This window comes from the organism of the source record quoted next, unplaced genomic scaffold (genome assembly GCF_019419815.1).
Source record: "Pyrus x bretschneideri cultivar Hongxiangsu unplaced genomic scaffold, Pyrus_bretschneideri_v1 Contig41, whole genome shotgun sequence".
NCBI lineage: Eukaryota > Viridiplantae > Streptophyta > Magnoliopsida > Rosales > Rosaceae > Pyrus > Pyrus x bretschneideri.
Genome location: NW_025999735.1, coordinates 813,233 through 830,354, shown reverse-complemented (window position 1 = coordinate 830,354; position 17,122 = coordinate 813,233). Strand labels below are relative to the sequence as shown.

The window sequence follows — 17,122 nt, the reverse complement described above, 5'->3', positions numbered from 1 at the left end:
TAAAACAAATATAGCATTTCAATTAAAATTTATTTTTATTCAGTATTTAAACTAAAAGCTCCCTTTGCATATTTGGTATTTTGATTCGAACAAGTACAAGAGGCCCCTCGATTATCGTAGACTTGATTTTCAGTTTTGGGTTTTACTTGGTGTAGTTCATTAGAGACTCTTTAAGGACTTTCCGCCAACTCATGTTTTTGCACAATTCTCATAACAACGTTATAAAACATTGTGCTAAAAATAAGAGATGACGGAGATGTAAGATCTCGTTGAGTAATCAGTGAGATCATATTGTGAATGTCAATGAGATTTCTTGAGATTACTTGGTTGACAAGTAATCTTGTAGTAGCCCCAATAGAGTAAGAATCATGAAGTCTTAAACCCTAATGCAACTAACTTATGGCAAAGCCCTATTACGGTAAACATAGATTGATATCATGGTAATATATTGATATGGTTGTGATTATATTGATATTCCTTCCAATAATAGGACACAATGGAATATTCAAATCACATATAAAGGGGAATGTCCCTGCTCTCATATTTTAAGTTCTGATACGCCAAACCCTATTCCTTAGCAAAGAACATATTGTGTACTGAGAGTAGAAGACTTCCTTCTCTTCCATTCCATCATGCCTTCGTCTGCAGTAGTGGGATATTTTGGAGTATTGGATGGAGAAGACAACTTAGAGTTCATCAATGGCTTCATCTTCATAACCATGTCTCCGAATTCTACAGATAAGTTTATTTCCTTTTCATGTCAATTTCGTTATTGTATTCGTGATTCTAATGTCTTGTTGTTGCTCTTATGATTTCAGAATATATTTTACATGTGGTATCAAAGCCACACAACAAGCTTAGGGTTCAGATTAAAGGTAATTATTTGATTACAGAATATTGTTTTGGTTGGCTGATTTCTATCATTCTATCCTATGAAATAAGTTTATTATGTTTATATTTTACGGAAAAATAAAAGTATATATTTATATATATAATCAAAGTCACTATTGTTTTAGTACTTCACCGTTAAAAGAAAACTTCTTTTTGAATCGCAATATGACATGGTTTCTTTTTGAATTGCATGAAATTTTGTAAACTAAGTGCAGGTTTTGATGGCGTTTGACCAAACCTAATGTTGGATGATATTTGGATTTATTATATAATCCTCTTATTATCGATTTAGTTGCGATAATTCTATTTCATTATCATTATTAAAAAAAAGGGTGAGACAGGGCGTTGAAACAATACGGGGTCTTCTCTATTGTGTGTGAAGTCTTTGGCTCTCTTGCAAAACTCCTCAATAGCGGCTTTTTGGATCTATTCGGTGTTATTCGGTAAGAAATCTCTCCGGAAAGGTATGAAATCGTGCAATTTAATCTACCTAATTTGGTTGAGTTAAAATTAAGCTTTTGGTTCCAACTAAATTGAGAATTAGATAAAGATGATGTTGATTCTGGGCAATCAACCTTTATTTCTCCGTCTCAAAATTGATTGAGTTGAGAATTTACACTTCCGCTTATTGTGTTGCAAAATCTAGCCTCTAAAAAAAAAAAAAAAAAAAATTAGTTTGCTTATATTTTGGACTGTTCTCTGTTACGATTCTGTCAAATTATTAAATTAATCCTTGCAGATGTGAGTTTTCTGGATGAATATTGTATTGGATTTCATGCTTTCATGATTTAAAATTTGGATTTAGCATTGTTAATTAATATGTTCATGATACCATCCTAAATTAAAAAGAAAAAAAAAATTCATCAACACATTAATAAGAAAGAATTTCAAAACCCCGATCCTAGTAGTGTTGACTTGTAACGAAACAGGACCAAGCCTAGTAGCCTAGAAAAAGCTCATGCTGAAATTGAGTTTACGTGCAGGACAAAGTAAAAAGAATGTTATACTTTGCTAAGGTTTAGCACTCACAAATGAAGCCTCTAATTGTGTAAGTATTTCAAAATACAACTACCACCAAAATCCTAATAGTCAATAATCATTAGCTAAATTGTGGTAAAGGGCAATTTAGGAACAAACAAAGACAATTATTGTAATTAGTTGACTCTTTAAAGTCAAAAGACTAATCAAATTTCAATCTTAACCCCGACATTTATGAGAATTGGATCTTTTCCAAGGATGTTAATCAAGTTTTCTACAAGAAATTGAAGAAGAAATGAAAAACTCAAAACCATAAAATCAAAATTTCAATTTTAGGCCTCGAATTCCCGCAGCGACAATGGCAACATTAAGTATCAACGCCATACTTCTGCTCCGATACAACTACTCGAACGGTAAGAATTAACATCGTTATTATCATCAGCATTACAACGTTCATATCGATCATAACATGTAGAGCTATTTTTTAGCAAGCAAATCAAACGAAAGCGAAGTATTTAAGACCGGAATCCTAAAGTAGTCAAGCGAAGAGATGCAGCAGCTGCCGCAATGGTTCTAACCACGACAAGAAATGCAGCAGCACAAGTGAAGCGCAGAAGCGTATCATTAGCAACAATGGTTCTAACCATGAAACTATTCACAGTTGGCATAAGTGATGTGAAGAAACTCAGCAGTAACGACAGTGATGCTAGTGACGATAAGAAACAAAGCAGCATGAGCGAAGAGAACAAACACAGCTATGGAGGCCGTGATCCAACTAGTAAATGAAGAAGAGGATACATGAGGATATGTGCGATCATGATTACTGCAACTACTCTTACCAATGGCCGAATCCAAGGGATCTTCGCAGTTAATTGGGCATCAGAAGCAGTTGTATTGCCTGTAGCATGATCAAGAGGTGCATCATCTGTAGAATGAATAGAGTAATTGGAAGCAGCTGGTGGAGGAGAAGGCAGCACATGATCATTTTCCACTACTTGATTATTGGGACCATGTATGCCGTTGTTGTCGGAAGTTGGCCTAGTAGTGAGAAGTATCTCAACAGCAACAACAGTGATAATAACGACGAGAAGAATCAGAGCAGCATGAGTGAAGGGATCAAACGGAGCTATGGAGGCCGGCCAGGCGGCAATCCAACTCGGAAATAAAAAAATGGCCAACACGAGGATCTGCCTGATCACTGTAACCAATGGCAGAATCCGAGGGCTGTCAGAAGTTAAGTGTGCATCATCAGTAGTAGTATTGCCTGTAGCATGATCAGGAGGTGCATCATCTGTAGAATTAATTGAGTAACTGGAAGCAGATGGCGATGGCAATGGGGAAGGCTGCACATGATCATTTCCCACTACTTGATCATCTGGACCGTGTCTGCTGCTGTTGTTGTTGGAAATAGGACTAGTGATCAAGGGGCTGCTGGGTGAGGTTGCATTAACATTGATACTCATCTGCAGTGCAGGGAGGACAAGCACATGGAGCTTGAGTCCCATGGCACAATGGCCCAGCCTCCCACATATGAAGTACCTGTTTCCTGCTTCCCTCAATGGAGTCACCGTCTCCCCATCGTTGTGCATCTCCAGTGGGTCTACTGTGTGACACAAATCATAGTCCGTCTTCCTCACTTCCAGTACATCGTGCACCGGAGTGTACCTGAATACTGCCCACATCACCACCACATGATCAAACATTAATTATTTCAAATATGTAGATTAGTTCACAACTTAATTAATTCCAATATCCATCCAGACACCCATTTGACCAAACAAATTCACGAACAGCCCTATAATCCATTGGTCAACCTCTCAGTATTAGCCAATAACAGATTTGCTTGTATGCTAAGCTTCATTTTTTGTAGTTGCAGCGCCGCATTTTCTTATTTTGATTAAATTGGCCTTAATCCACCTTACCCCTCTCAATCATACAGGCTATATGCCCTGTCTCAACTGATCCGTTCAGGCTTAAAACAGAGGCTAAAATTAAAGAAAGTTATAGAGAAAAAGAAAAGAAAAACCTAATTAATTGTTCATCTATAGTTAATTAAGTAATATCATTGCACTGATCAACCTATGCCCAGCAGTCCTGTTCATGGATTTCTACTAAACTGTTACCAAATGCATAATACAAGATTGGATTAATCAAATCAATTAAGAAAGACGGACAAATCAATCACCAATTAATGGATGAATTGAAGCTAATTAACAGAAAGGATAATCAAATGTCATACCAAGAGAGTCGCCCACACGGAAAGCGGTGCGAGTAGCCCATGCTCGGAGGTTGGAGGAGAGATCCCAACCGGAGGCTCCGCCAACAGAGTGGTTGGTGTTGGTTGCAGCAGCCATCGCCGCAGTACTAGCAGAGACGCCGCAGCGGAAAAACATTGATGTGAGCATTACCGCCACCACAATGATCGCCTTCATTGCCTGCATTTTGCGATCTTGAAAAACCAGCATGCATGCATGCATTTTCTAATTAGTTAATCGATCAAAGATTTGATACATCAAAATTTTCCAAAATTCAAGAAAGGACGACGAGAAAATTTCTGCCATTTTCTCGGGAAAATGCACAAACACTAGGTAAACACACGATCATGAAAGGAAAGAAACACGAAATTAGCAAGAACAAACAGCGATCCAAGGTCAATGCAAGTCAAAAGGAAGTATGTAGCAGATTAATTATCTACAAACATGTATGTGTGTGTGTGATTAAAATTAATACGTACTTACTTGCAGTTCTTGATTTCTTGAGTTAGTAAGAAGAAGATCGAAATGAAGACGATTGATCGAGGACGAAGACGAGAAATCTGTGTAATGAATGAGAGGAGAAAGTGGTGGAATAATGGAGGAGCGAATTGAAACAACGAATTGGTGGAATGGAATGGATCGGAGAAGTTAGCTAAGCGCAGTTCGAGTAGTGTATATACTCCGCTCTTCCGCAGCAGCAGCCACCTTTTGGTTTTATAGAAAGAAGGTAGTTAGAGAGAGAGAAGGTAGGTAGAGAGAGAGAGTGAGAGAGAGAGAGAGACAGAGAGAGAGAGAGAGAGAGTGGCACAGCATTTCTTGTTAGAATTCTGTTTAGGAAATCCGCCGAAGAGCAACAAGACCAAAGCATTTACCAATCATCACCTAAACCTTCTTTAATCATTAAATTTTAATTTTTGTATTTTAAAAATCTAACGGTTAAAATATTCGAAGTATGAAGTATCATAGAAAGTGCCACTACTATAAAATTTTAGTTTTCATGAAGGAGAATAGTTAACAATTAAATGTGTTTCAATAGACCCCAAACAACTATTTGAGCAAACTATGTTTTTCTTGCGAAAGCGAGCGTGCCAACTCATGACCGAGCATAGTCGGGCAAGTAGAATAGATGTGGTGATGGTAGTATCGAATGCTTTGCTAACTTCTACACCTGAGTGACTATAACTGAGGAAGGAACACCTCTCAGCCTAGAGCTCTAGAACCTGAAGACAAGGTTGCTCTACTCACTACGAAGTTCATAATCTTCTACATCAAGTTCGACAACTTCAACTACATTCGTAAAAACATAACTGTGTTGAATTAGTATCATGTTGTATGGGCAAAAATACTTAAAGAAAATTAGTGTCTTTATGGTGAACATGGTTAAGCTGTCTGAATGTCGAACTATGAAGTGCACCTGGAATTAACCAATCATAGAACAGCTCACCTAGCTGGGAAGCTAATGAAGTGACCTCTTTGGGCGAAAAAATTGAAAACTCTTCGCCCATAAGATTTGGATAGATAACTAACTAGATATATCATTAATCCAAACTGAAGGTGCTCCTAAATTGCCTGCTTTTATGACTCTAGTGTTGTTAATCCAAATTGAAGATATTGTTGATTGTCAACACAATGTTGTTTATCCAAACTGAAGGTATGCTGACGAGAGGGTTAGGATAATTAGTATTTTTCTCAAGGTTGCGAGACTGGTTTCGCGTAGAGCACAAGTTTTTGCATAAAGCGTTTTGAGTTGTTTCTTGAGCAGAAAAGGGTATTCACGTTGCAGAACCCTTCTATTATAAGAATGGGTTTCGTGATAACCGAGTCTACCAAGGTAGAGTTCTGATAGGACTATGCTTACACGACATTCACCTAGATATCCTCTCTTTATCCCTTTAATCCCTTCTTTAGTCAAAACCCAATTTTTATCTGGTCTCGACTTTTTTTACTTAAACTAGGATTCTGAACTTAGCCCCTTTGTCCACTTAATTTATTTTTATCTGATCAAACATAGGTCCTGATCCTTAGAATAATGCAAATCTTATCAAAACTCATCTTGATTCTTACCAATCTTAATTCAACTAGGATTGGACCAAACCACACCTGAACCTGATAACTTAACAATCTTACTTCCATTAGGACTTGATCTAATCAATGCTCTTATGAGCTAGGAGCCAACTAGTCTAAGGAATCACTATTGGGCTGAGAATCTTGACATTTCAAGTAGGGTTATTGTAATAATCCGTCCCGAATAATTTTACGAATTTTAGAACTGAAGGGCATTTTGGTAAATTTATTGGGGTTGGATTAGATATTTTGAATTAAGTTGCTTTTGGGTTTTATTGTGTGTGCCTGGTAAGGCCCACTTGCCTTTCTTCTTCCTCATTCCTGTGTGAAACTCTCCCTCACTCTCTCTCTACCCATCACTTTCTCTCAAGCACTTCCCGAACCCTCTCTCTCATCTGCAACTCATCCTCCTCCTCATCCTTGAGCTTAACAACAACAACAACAACCCTTCAAAGTTTTGTAAGGACCTCGAGAACCCCAGGCTTGAAGCTGTGTACCCCAACAATGACTAAGGTACTGCTCATTGTCTTCCTCGACGAGTCACGACGGAGGAAACCACCTCGAAGAGTTTTCCCAAATTCCGGCAAATACTTGTGGCTTCCAGGCCACTTTTCGGCCACCTCTCGACATCTCACTGGTGCGTTTGTTAGTGGCACTTCCTTCCACCCCTGTTTGCACGACTCTTCGCCAACGGTGTAAGGTGAATGGACCCCTTCCAAAATGCATGTTTTACTATTAGAAATGCATACATGAAAAGCATGATTTAATGGCTACGTTTTATGAAATGTTTATGAGTAAATTAGATTCACACTTTATGATATATTATGCTTTATCGACTTTACGTTCTTTGTGGTATATATGATTGATGACTATATACGATTGATGACTATATACCTACTTATGAACGTGGTTTTACGATATGATGTTTTAGTTACTGAGCTCCAATTTGAGATATATATATATTAGAAATATTATGTTAATGTTTTTATGTGCTTATTTAGTGGTTATCGAATGTCCTGCCTACGGGCGAATGAAATCATTAATTGGCTTCGGTCAGGTGATGTAGGGCCTACGGGCAAATAATACTGCCTACGGGTGAAGATACTTATATTGGCTTCAACCGAGTGTGTGTAGGTGGCTTTGGCCGGAAGATATTTATATTGGCTTCGGCCGAGAGATATAGTGGCTTCGGTCGGAAAATATTTATATTTGCTTCGGCTAGGTGATGTAGTGGCTTCGGTCGATTATGATAACAGTACTAAGTACATTATATATGATATATGATTTATGAAAGGTTTTATGGCATGCTAGGGTTTTCGGAAAAACCTATTACTTATTATGCTATACAAGTTTTCCAAACTTGGGGGTTAGTACATTAAAGATTAACTATTTTAGTATTACTTGTATATCAACTTGGTCCACTCATGTTTTGTTTTATGCCCCCTCAAGACTTAGAATCAAGACGTACAATCCCAGAGTCAAAGCACTTTTGCATCGACATCTTCAAGTCCTCTCAGTGTAGGACCCGTCCCTTTGTTCATTCAATTTTATATTATCCTTTATTTGTGTCTTAGATTAGTTGTATGCTCTAAACATGTTCAATAAATGCACATTCATTATAGTTAAATTTAAGAGTTTTTATTTATGTTGGTTAATTGTTCATAGTTCTCATGCATGTTAGTATGGCTTGGTCGCCTTTAGGGTGTTGACTAACACGTGCTTACCCTGGTGTTTGGAGAATATCAGGGTCGGGCATGTTAGTTATCCTTTCTCAACCCAAACTTTGTATTTTAGGCCCAAACATTGCCTCATTGCTTTTGAAATCCTCAACCATGGACCTGGCTTAAGGGTTTTGAAGAAACGAATATTCTTCAACTCCTCACACTAGTGTGTTAAAGAAATCAACCCCATCCCATTGAAAGACCTACACAAATCTAGAATAAAGAATTCTAGAACATTCACTAAAGTTGGTTAGCTAGATTATCCAAGTTAAGGTAGTCCTTTGTAGAAAGGACTAGAATGTTGTTTCTTAAGTTGGTGGAAGAGTGTAGAAGAATGGTAAGGTTTCCACCAACATGCAAGATTAGTATAGATAATTCTAGCTTAGGAAGTTAGTGAAATTATCTAGATATCTCTAGCATGATGCTTCCATGCTTCTCCAAGGTTCCATCCATGCCTATAAAAAGAGAAGGCATCCATACCATTTGTATCAATAATCAACCAATCAAAGAAGAAGTAAGAATCAAGAGAGAGCTAAGTAGGAGTGAGAAGTAAAAGTAGTCTTGTAGGAGTGTGAGTGGTCTAGAGTTTATCTCTAGAAAGTGAGTAAGTGACATTGCTTCTAAAGTGTCTTTGAGAGTTTTGAGTGTTGTAATATTTTGTGTGTGTAATACAAGTAATTTGTTTACTTGTGTTGTCTCTCCAACACTTGTGTTAGAGTTGTGTATAGTTTAGTACTTCGCAAGATTGTTGACTAGTCTTGTTCGGCTTATCGAAGTTCTGCCAACACGATGGGAGATCTTCAAGTTGTTGGAGGAATCAAGAAATTGAACAACAAAAATTACAACACATGGACGACGTGTATGGAGTCTTACCTACAAGGACAAGATCTTTGGGATATCTTCGGCAGTAATGAAGTTATGCAGTCGGAAGAAGACACTAGCGACACTTTGCGAAAATGGCAGATCAAGGCAGGTAAGGCTATGTTTGCCTTAAAAACCACAGTTGAAGATGATATGTTAAAGCACATACGGAAGGCCAAGACACCAAAAGAAATGTGGGACACCTTCGCCACACTATTTTCAAAGAGGAACAATACAAGACTGCAGCTTCTCGAGAACGAGTTGTTATCGGTGACCCAACGAGATATGACGATTGCCGAATATTTCCACAAGGTAAAGTCTATTTGCCGTGAAATTTTTGAATTAGATCCTAGTGCTGCCATTGTAGAATCCAGGATAAAAAGAATAATTATCCATGGATTGAGACCTGAATATCGAGGCTTCGTTGCTGCTGTACAAAGATGGCCGATCCAACCATCACTTGTTGAGTTTGAGAATTTGATTACCGATCAAGAAACTTTGGCAAAGCAAATGGGAGGGGTTTTGTCAAAAGGTGAGGAGGAAGTGCTCTACACCAAAAGTAAAGGCAGCTTCAAGCAGCATGCTGGTGGTGGATCTAAAAGAAATGGTGACAAGGGAAAATGTCATCAAGGATGAGGGAATTCTTGACCAGGGGAAGCTCCGAAGTATCACGGTAACTGTGGTCAGTCCTAAAATAATAAAAGATTTGAGGGCAAGTGCTACAATTGTAGAAAAAATGGTCATATGGCGAAGAATTGCTGGTTCAAAAGGCATGCAGAGAGTAACGTCGCCAACTCAGAAAAGAAAATTGAAGATGATTCGGATGTCATTGTGTCTCTAGCTGTAGAGGAAGAATGGGATGCAGAAGCATCATCTTGTTGGTGCTCAGAAAGTGAGGCGTTGCCCGACCCGAAAGAGTTTGAAGATACGTTGTAGGGGAAACTAGGAGACCAAGCTACCCAAGTCCAATCGAGCTCATATGAGCCTGAAGATTTGCTTGCTAGAGACAATGTCGAGCAAGAAGTGCCTAAGAGTCCTTGGCAAACTGGTGTGTATCAACAACCAGAAGAAGAAAGTCCTAGAAGTATCAGCTCCACGATCACAACTAATGAGGTCAACGAGAATACCGAAGCCAAATCCCAAGTACGTCAATGCAGCCAAAGTAAAAGAAGCAGTTGAAGCTCAGATGCATAAAGAAGCATCACATAATTCTGAATGGTGTAAAGCTAAGAGAAGAGGTCGACGCATTAAAGAAATATCAAACTTGGGATCCAGTGGCAAGGCCAAGAAATGTGAAACCCATCTCATACAAATGGGTGTTCAAGATGAAACGTTGTCAACCCAGCGTAGAGAGAAGAATGAGATGGTGTTGAGGGGGAGAGTTAAAGAAATCAACCCCATCTCATTGAAAGACCTACACAAATCTAGAATAAAGAATTCTAGAACATTCACTAAAGTTGGTTAGCTAGATTATCCAAGTTAAAGTAGTCCTTTGTAGAAAGGACTAGAATGTTGTTTCTTAAGTTGGTGGAAGAGTCTAGAAGAATGGTGAGGTTTCCACCAACATGCAAGATTAGTGTAGATAATTCTAACTTAGGAAGTTAGTGGAATTATCTTGATATCTCTAGCATGATGCTTTCATGCTTCTCCAAGGTTTCATCCATGCCTATAAAAGGAGAAGGCATCCACACCATTTGTATCAACAATAAATCAATTAAGAATAAAGAAACCAAGTAATCAAGCAAGTAGGCAACCAAATGAGAGGTAGTCTTGTAGGAGTGTGAGTGGTCTAGAGTGTGTCTCTAGAAAGTGCGAGAGTGTTATAGCTTCTAAAGTGTGTCCTTGAAAGTGTGTGTTGTGATATTTTGTGAGTACAATACAAGTAATTTGTTTACTTGTTTGTCAGACATTTATGTAGCCCAACGGCTACTTTTCTTCATCCAACGGCTAGATTTAAAGGGCCTATTGGTTAATCCAATGGTCCAGGTTCAAATTATTTTTTTTTTTAGTTTTATATTTATATATTTATTGAATCTAGCAGCTTAGATTGAATATAATCAAATCTAAAAGTAAAAAAAAAATATCTAACGGTCCAAATTTAAATTTAACAGCTAAAATAATTTAAAAAAAATTATTTAATTTAAAATTCAACCAAAAACTCTATAAATACCTATGTATTTGTTCAAACATACACACAAAGCTCACTTTTCTCCTACAATTCTTCCAATTTTTCTTTCTACCATTTCTTCTCATTTCCAAATTTTTCAAGATGGCAAAAGAGCATGTTAGAGGTCGTAATTAGACCTTTGATGAAGATATTGCTTTATGTTTGGCATGGATTTCTGTTAGCGAAGATGGTGTCGTCGGCACAAATCAAAATAGAAAGGTTTTGTGGGGTAAAATCGTTGATAAGTTCCATGAAAACACCAACGACGGTCGAAGGGAAGCTGGTGGTGTTTATGATCGGTGGAACATTATCAACAAAGTGTGCACTTTGTGTAAGGGAAGCTTGGAGAGAGTCATGGTTGACATGCCTAGTAGAAGGGGCGCCTCAGAAATTGTGAGTTTCTTTGTTGATATTTTAGTTGTCATGTACATAATAGTATTTTGCAACTAATTGTTTTTATGTATTTGTTTCATAGGGTGACAAGACAAAAACTACACCAAAAAATCAAGCTTTTAAGTTGCATCATGCTTGGAACATCCTTAAGGATTGTCCGAGGTAGGGAACCGATGCGAACCAACAATGGGGAAGATTATTTCATAGTGAAGCCCCACCCCCAAATGATGTCAATAAAGGTGTGAATTTTGCCGACAATGAAGGTGTCAAACAAATGACCCCAACTTCTTCTTTTGCAAGGCCCCTGGGTAGAGATAAGCAAAAGGAAGCAAAGAGAAAAGGGAAGTCCCAAGATCCGATAAGTGCACAACTTGCTAGCGGATTTGCAAGAATGAACGAAAACCATATCTCTCGCCAAGAAGAATTGGCCCAAATGTGCTTGGCCATGAAGGAAGAAGGGGATAGGAAGCAAGAAAGGTTTGAAATTATTTGATGATGGAGGACCTCGAGAAATACACTCCAGAGAGGAAGAAATACTGACGTGGTAAGCAAAAAGACATTTTACGAAAGAATGCCACAAAGAGTATATTTCAAGATGATGATTCATCTCAAGTCCATCACCCAAGTCCATCACCAAGTCAAGATGGTGGATATCATTATTAAGTTTATGTAGTTTATGAGTTTTCGATTGTATTAAGTTTATGTGGTTTATTAAATATCGTTTGTATTAAGTTTATGTGGTTTATTAATTGTCATTTGTACTAAATTTATGTGGTTTATTAAATGTCGTTTGTATTAAGTTTATGTGGTTTATCATGATTTTCATTTATCGATTTAGTATTTTTTTTAAATTTATCGGAATTTAAATATTTTTAGGTTAAAATGTTCATAAAATTAATTTATGATAATCTACATAAATTTTTTTTAAAGTTAATTTAAAAAAAAAATTAGCCTAAATTCATTATTTGATAATCTTGGGCTAAAATTTTAGGCCAGAAGGGTTGAAATAGAAAAACTATTTCTGAACTAAAATCTAAATTTTTTGGGCTAAATATTTTTAGGTCTTAAGTCAAGGTTGAAGATGATTTAATAACCTTACACCATGCTGATATTATATTTGGGCCTCACAACCTCACCCTCATTTAGGGGTCATTCTCCAATTTAACCCTAAGGCTTCCTCACTATCACCACCTTTATTCTTTAGAAGACACTATTGCCTCTTGTCCGATAAAATCAACCCAATCATATAATGAAACTATATCAGAGTGAAACCCAACTTCAGATAAATCGTGATACATCATTGTGTTCTCGTGTTAGAATTACGATCTTACTTGTGTTGGTACACACAATATTACCAAAGGAAAATATTTTATTCCTTTTGACCAATAGAATTCTCAACTAGTATTAAACCCTTTTATTTGGAAGTAAGGCTAAGTGTATCATGCTTTGCACCTCATATGACTTGGGAGCTATAACAGTTTGGCTATTCTCTTTTACTAAGATTTTTCGAAGTCACAAATCACTACATCATTGACCCCTTTGTAATCCAACTCCCAAGTTACATGCTATTTTTTCGTTTGACACTTTGGTGGGCCCATTTTTGCTAAATGGATAAGGAATTCAAATTCTTTCAGATCTCGCAGTCCAACGTCGACAGATTAGAAATAGGACCGTTTAAGAGGAAGAGAAAGGTCCAAAACCTAAGGTTTTATGAGATAAACTAGTAGAATGAACTAATAGAGGCAATTTGAATTGAATGCTTCGGATTACTCTGTCTGTCGGTTCCAATCTAAAGAGATATGGAGAGGATCTCAATTCATGGATAACATAGTGATGTCATGTGATGATTTTTTTAGTTCTATGTAACTAGAGTTCAACTTACTTTTTTATCTTAAAAATAAGTAATATGATAGATCTCTTATTTGCTAAACACTCTAGAAGTGATTTAGGTTTGTTGACTTGAATTTAGTCAAGTCAACTAGAACTGTGTTCTCAACCATCTGCACCCAAGATCAAATATCTCTGTCGTACTTTAAAAAATAAAATAAAATAAAAAATTGGCCCCCTCATAAACATATCAAAATATGCCCCTTCGACTTTTACTATGTGAATTTATTCCGATAAATCAGCCCGCTAAATTTTGTTACCATTTTGTGCTAAAAGCCCGAAGGAGGTACTTTCCCAAAATAAAGAGGATTCTACTCTTAATAAGACGTTCCACAGTAGTTCAAGTGATTGTAATACCTATATATAGAAATCAGGCATCATAAGTTTGATTGATTTCTATAACACTACAACTAGACTAGTGTGAGTTCAATACATTGATAGCACATTCATGAGTTTGATACATTAAACTCATGAGTTCAATAAATTGGAACCACAACCAAATTTTCGGCCCACTGTCAGTGTGATTCCTATACAAGTTCAGCATATTAATCACACTCAATTTGTCCGACCTACTGCGAAGGTCTAAGTACATCACAAGCTGCTATTCTAACCACGTTAGCAGAAAGTTCCTTCACTTCCAAGTTTCAACAACCAACTGTTTTCATTAAACAAAAAAATAAAGCATTTGCTTCAAACGTTTTCTGACAGGGTTTTGTTCTTTTTTTGGTCCGATCATCAGGTCGCTCATATACGCTTTGGCGGTACGTATTGCATCTGAGCATCTTCGCATATGTTCTGCAAATATATGAACCAAATAAGTAAATTCACCAAAGAAAAACAGTGGAGAAAAAAAAGTGCAAGAACATCTAAACATCCCAATACAAGCAACCTCTACAGATTTGAAAAGTGCAAAAGAGTAAACAAAGCACAAGGAAATCGTCCATGAGTACCTCTACATCCAATTTAAGCTCCAAAGCGAACAATAATGTAATGGGAAGAAACAAGTTTGGCATTGATTTAATTATCCTACCACAGAATTGATCCTCGGAAATGGAACACGAAAAACAAAAAAAGCAGCAGCTTTTCATGACATACCAAGAGTTTTGAACAGGTCACTACGGAATAGATCATATACCAAGACTTTTCAATTTTGATTAACGCACTAATTTACACCTTATGAGAAGGAAAAGAAGATGGTGAGCCTAAACCATTTAATCCGTTAATGCTATTCTTACCATATTTTTTTACCACAATTGTATACCACCTTAGGTGGCATATGATATGGACAGCCACATCATCTAAATTAATTAGCATTTAATTTCAAAATGTTAATCAATAATTAATAAAAAGATTGCTAATTAAATGATGATTGTGGTATACGAGGAGTCTCCTTCTTCCTTCCCATTCCATTCTGCTTCTTCTTCCTTCTCCTTTCTTTTTCAAGACAGTTTTTTTATTGATTTCCGTTGATTTCCATGATTATGGTCAAGCTTTATAGAATTTACTCATATAGCACAATCACCATTGATTTCTATCTCCAGACTCATTCCCCGTAGCTCCAATCCTCATTCCCCTTCAAGTATTTCTGTCTCCAATCTTCATTGGTATTCCATGGTTGTTCATCTTGTGATTTCTTTTTTTTGTTTTTTTTTTTTTCTTTTCAAAAAATTTTTTTTTGTGGTTTAAAAGAAGGATTTCATCTGATTATTTCATTAAGTAACGCCTATTAGCTTTCATGCGAATCAGGAGTCAAAATCAAATTTGTCTATCGGATTAGGGTTCATACGCAATTAAGTTACTAACGCCGAAGGAAGATCTTGAAGTCTGCAATTTTCCTTATTTAAGTGTTTTAATCAATAAGAAAATTGAAATTAAATGAGTTGGCTTGCATGACTCAGGAATTGGCAAATTAAAGAAGGAACGTGTTCCAACAACAACATTGGATCCGAGGATTCTCTCTTCTAAGGATGTGCTAATATGACAATCTACTTCAAGTTCAACCATGCATACACTACACACATAGGCCATCCATATCTGAGTGGACCATTAAACACACTCCACAAGCTGCAATTTTTTTACTCCTAATGTCAATTAGGGCATACTCTCAAGTTACTTGCAAATTTGTTTGAAATATATGGTGGCAAAACTGGCTATTCGAAAACCATCCCAATCAAAAACAATCACGGTTCAAATGGTATAGTTAACATATTCGACCAAATAACTATAAAACAAAAGACTGGCCAGTGTGGCCACTAACCAAATTTATTGGAAATTGTATAACAAGAAAATATAAAAAAAAAGACATAGTGTTACCTTCATATCCTCCGAAAGAGCCTCTGAAACAGCAAGTGTGTAACAACCAGGGACAAATTTTGCTGCCAAAATATCAAAATACATGTTAAAATTTCACAGCCAAATTGAAATCAATGCCAGATTGTAGTACCCATAACGTAGAGCATGTAAAAGTCCGAAAAGTAAACAATTCAAGCAGATGCCTTTGAGAAAATTGAGAGCAAGCCACTATAGTATCAAGTGTTAAAAGAATGCATAGGCGACTCAAACACCGAATTTCAAGTGGACAAATTCCTAAAGAAAACTGAAATTGCACAAATTACAAAAAATTAAAATTGAAAATGGTTGTCGAAAATCAATGCATCATTCTGTCAAAGCAAAATCTTGGAATACACAAAATTTGTATGAACCAATACATACCAATTCGGAGCCACCGCGCAGCCCAACTCCTACTCGGATCCATTACTGAGATGATCCTAAAATACAAGCAATGCAAATTATGCAATTTCCAATAAACAAAAAATTCAAAACAAAAATATCAAAAATTAAAGAAAAATCAAAATCGTCTCAGAGAACGAGAGTAAAGAAGACCAACCCGTTGAAATTAGGAGTGGTGCAATCGGCGATGCGCTCGTTGTCGTCGTTCATCTCGAAGAAAGGGCAGTTCTCGCATCCATGTTCTCTGAACTGCATTTGCATTTGAATGTTTACTCAGCAAAAACCCTAAAACCTCTGTAATTTAAAACAAAATAAAAAAATAAAAAAATAAAGGAAAACGAGATGTAAAACCCTAACCTGATCGTAGGTCTTGACGAGGCGGCAACGGAGGCAAGCCCTAAGCTCGTGGCCGAAGCTCGTCGGAATCTGGGCTGGTTCCGATTGCGCGTTCCTCATCTTCTTTCAGCAAAAATAACAACCACCAGTGTACTCTTTTATTTTTCCCGACCCAAATAAAAAATCCGTATTTATATAAATGTATTTAAAGGAATTTGCACAAAAAAGCCTGAAGTTTTTCATTTTTGTGCATTAATCCTTCACATTAAATATTGTTTTGAATTAACCACATATAATTCGAACTATTTTACTAAATGACACCTCCCTTTACTTTCCAATTTCCATCCACAATTCCATTAAAATTACATGATGGCCCCTTTATGAGCGTCCTAGACCTTGCGGTTGAAGGGAGTTGTAGTCATTCACTGTACAATCTGAATCCAACAGTAGGTGGTTATTTAACTTTTGCTGTTACAATTTCTCTTTATTGTTGATTAAAATCAAACGGTTGATGATCATAATTTTCTTGGACTATGGAGTCTAGTAGAACAAAACTCTTATTTTATTAATATACCTTAAGAGAAAATATTAAATTTATCGTGCACTCATATTACAACGCTCAGATTAATAACATCATATAACGATGTCACAATTACTCATAAATTTCTCCAACATAAGTGACTAAATCTGGGGTGGAAATTGGGGGAAGTACCTTATTCGAAACGGTTCAAAGCTTGGAGTGGAACTTAATTGTAAAACTTCTTAATCTGGGAGTAAAATGCACAAAAGTGAATATTTCAAGGTCTACGTGGAATTTCCTTTTTATATACTATTATTGT

The 17,122-nt window shown here is 36.7% G+C and overlaps 2 protein-coding genes across 2 annotated transcripts; both read right to left on the bottom strand.

Moving 5' to 3' along the window:
* Positions 1-2,520: 2,520 nt before the first annotated feature.
* On the bottom strand, positions 2,521-4,310 carry LOC125469230 (blue copper protein-like). The gene is made up of 3 exons (XM_048566320.1): positions 4,109-4,310; positions 3,036-3,541; positions 2,521-2,664 (listed from the first exon to the last, which is right to left on the bottom strand). The coding sequence occupies exons 1-3, from the start codon at positions 4,308-4,310 to the stop codon at positions 2,521-2,523; spliced, it is 852 nt and encodes a 283-aa protein (XP_048422277.1).
* Positions 4,311-13,579: 9,269 nt separating this feature from the next.
* LOC103956807 (transcription elongation factor SPT4 homolog 1) lies at positions 13,580-16,466 on the bottom strand. The gene is made up of 5 exons (XM_009368850.3): positions 16,305-16,466; positions 16,105-16,196; positions 15,930-15,985; positions 15,531-15,592; positions 13,580-14,012 (listed from the first exon to the last, which is right to left on the bottom strand). Exons 1-5 carry the CDS (start codon positions 16,401-16,403, stop codon positions 13,962-13,964), a joined length of 360 nt encoding a protein of 119 aa, XP_009367125.1. The 5' UTR covers positions 16,404-16,466; the 3' UTR covers positions 13,580-13,961.
* Between the last annotated feature and the right edge of the window lie 656 nt (positions 16,467-17,122).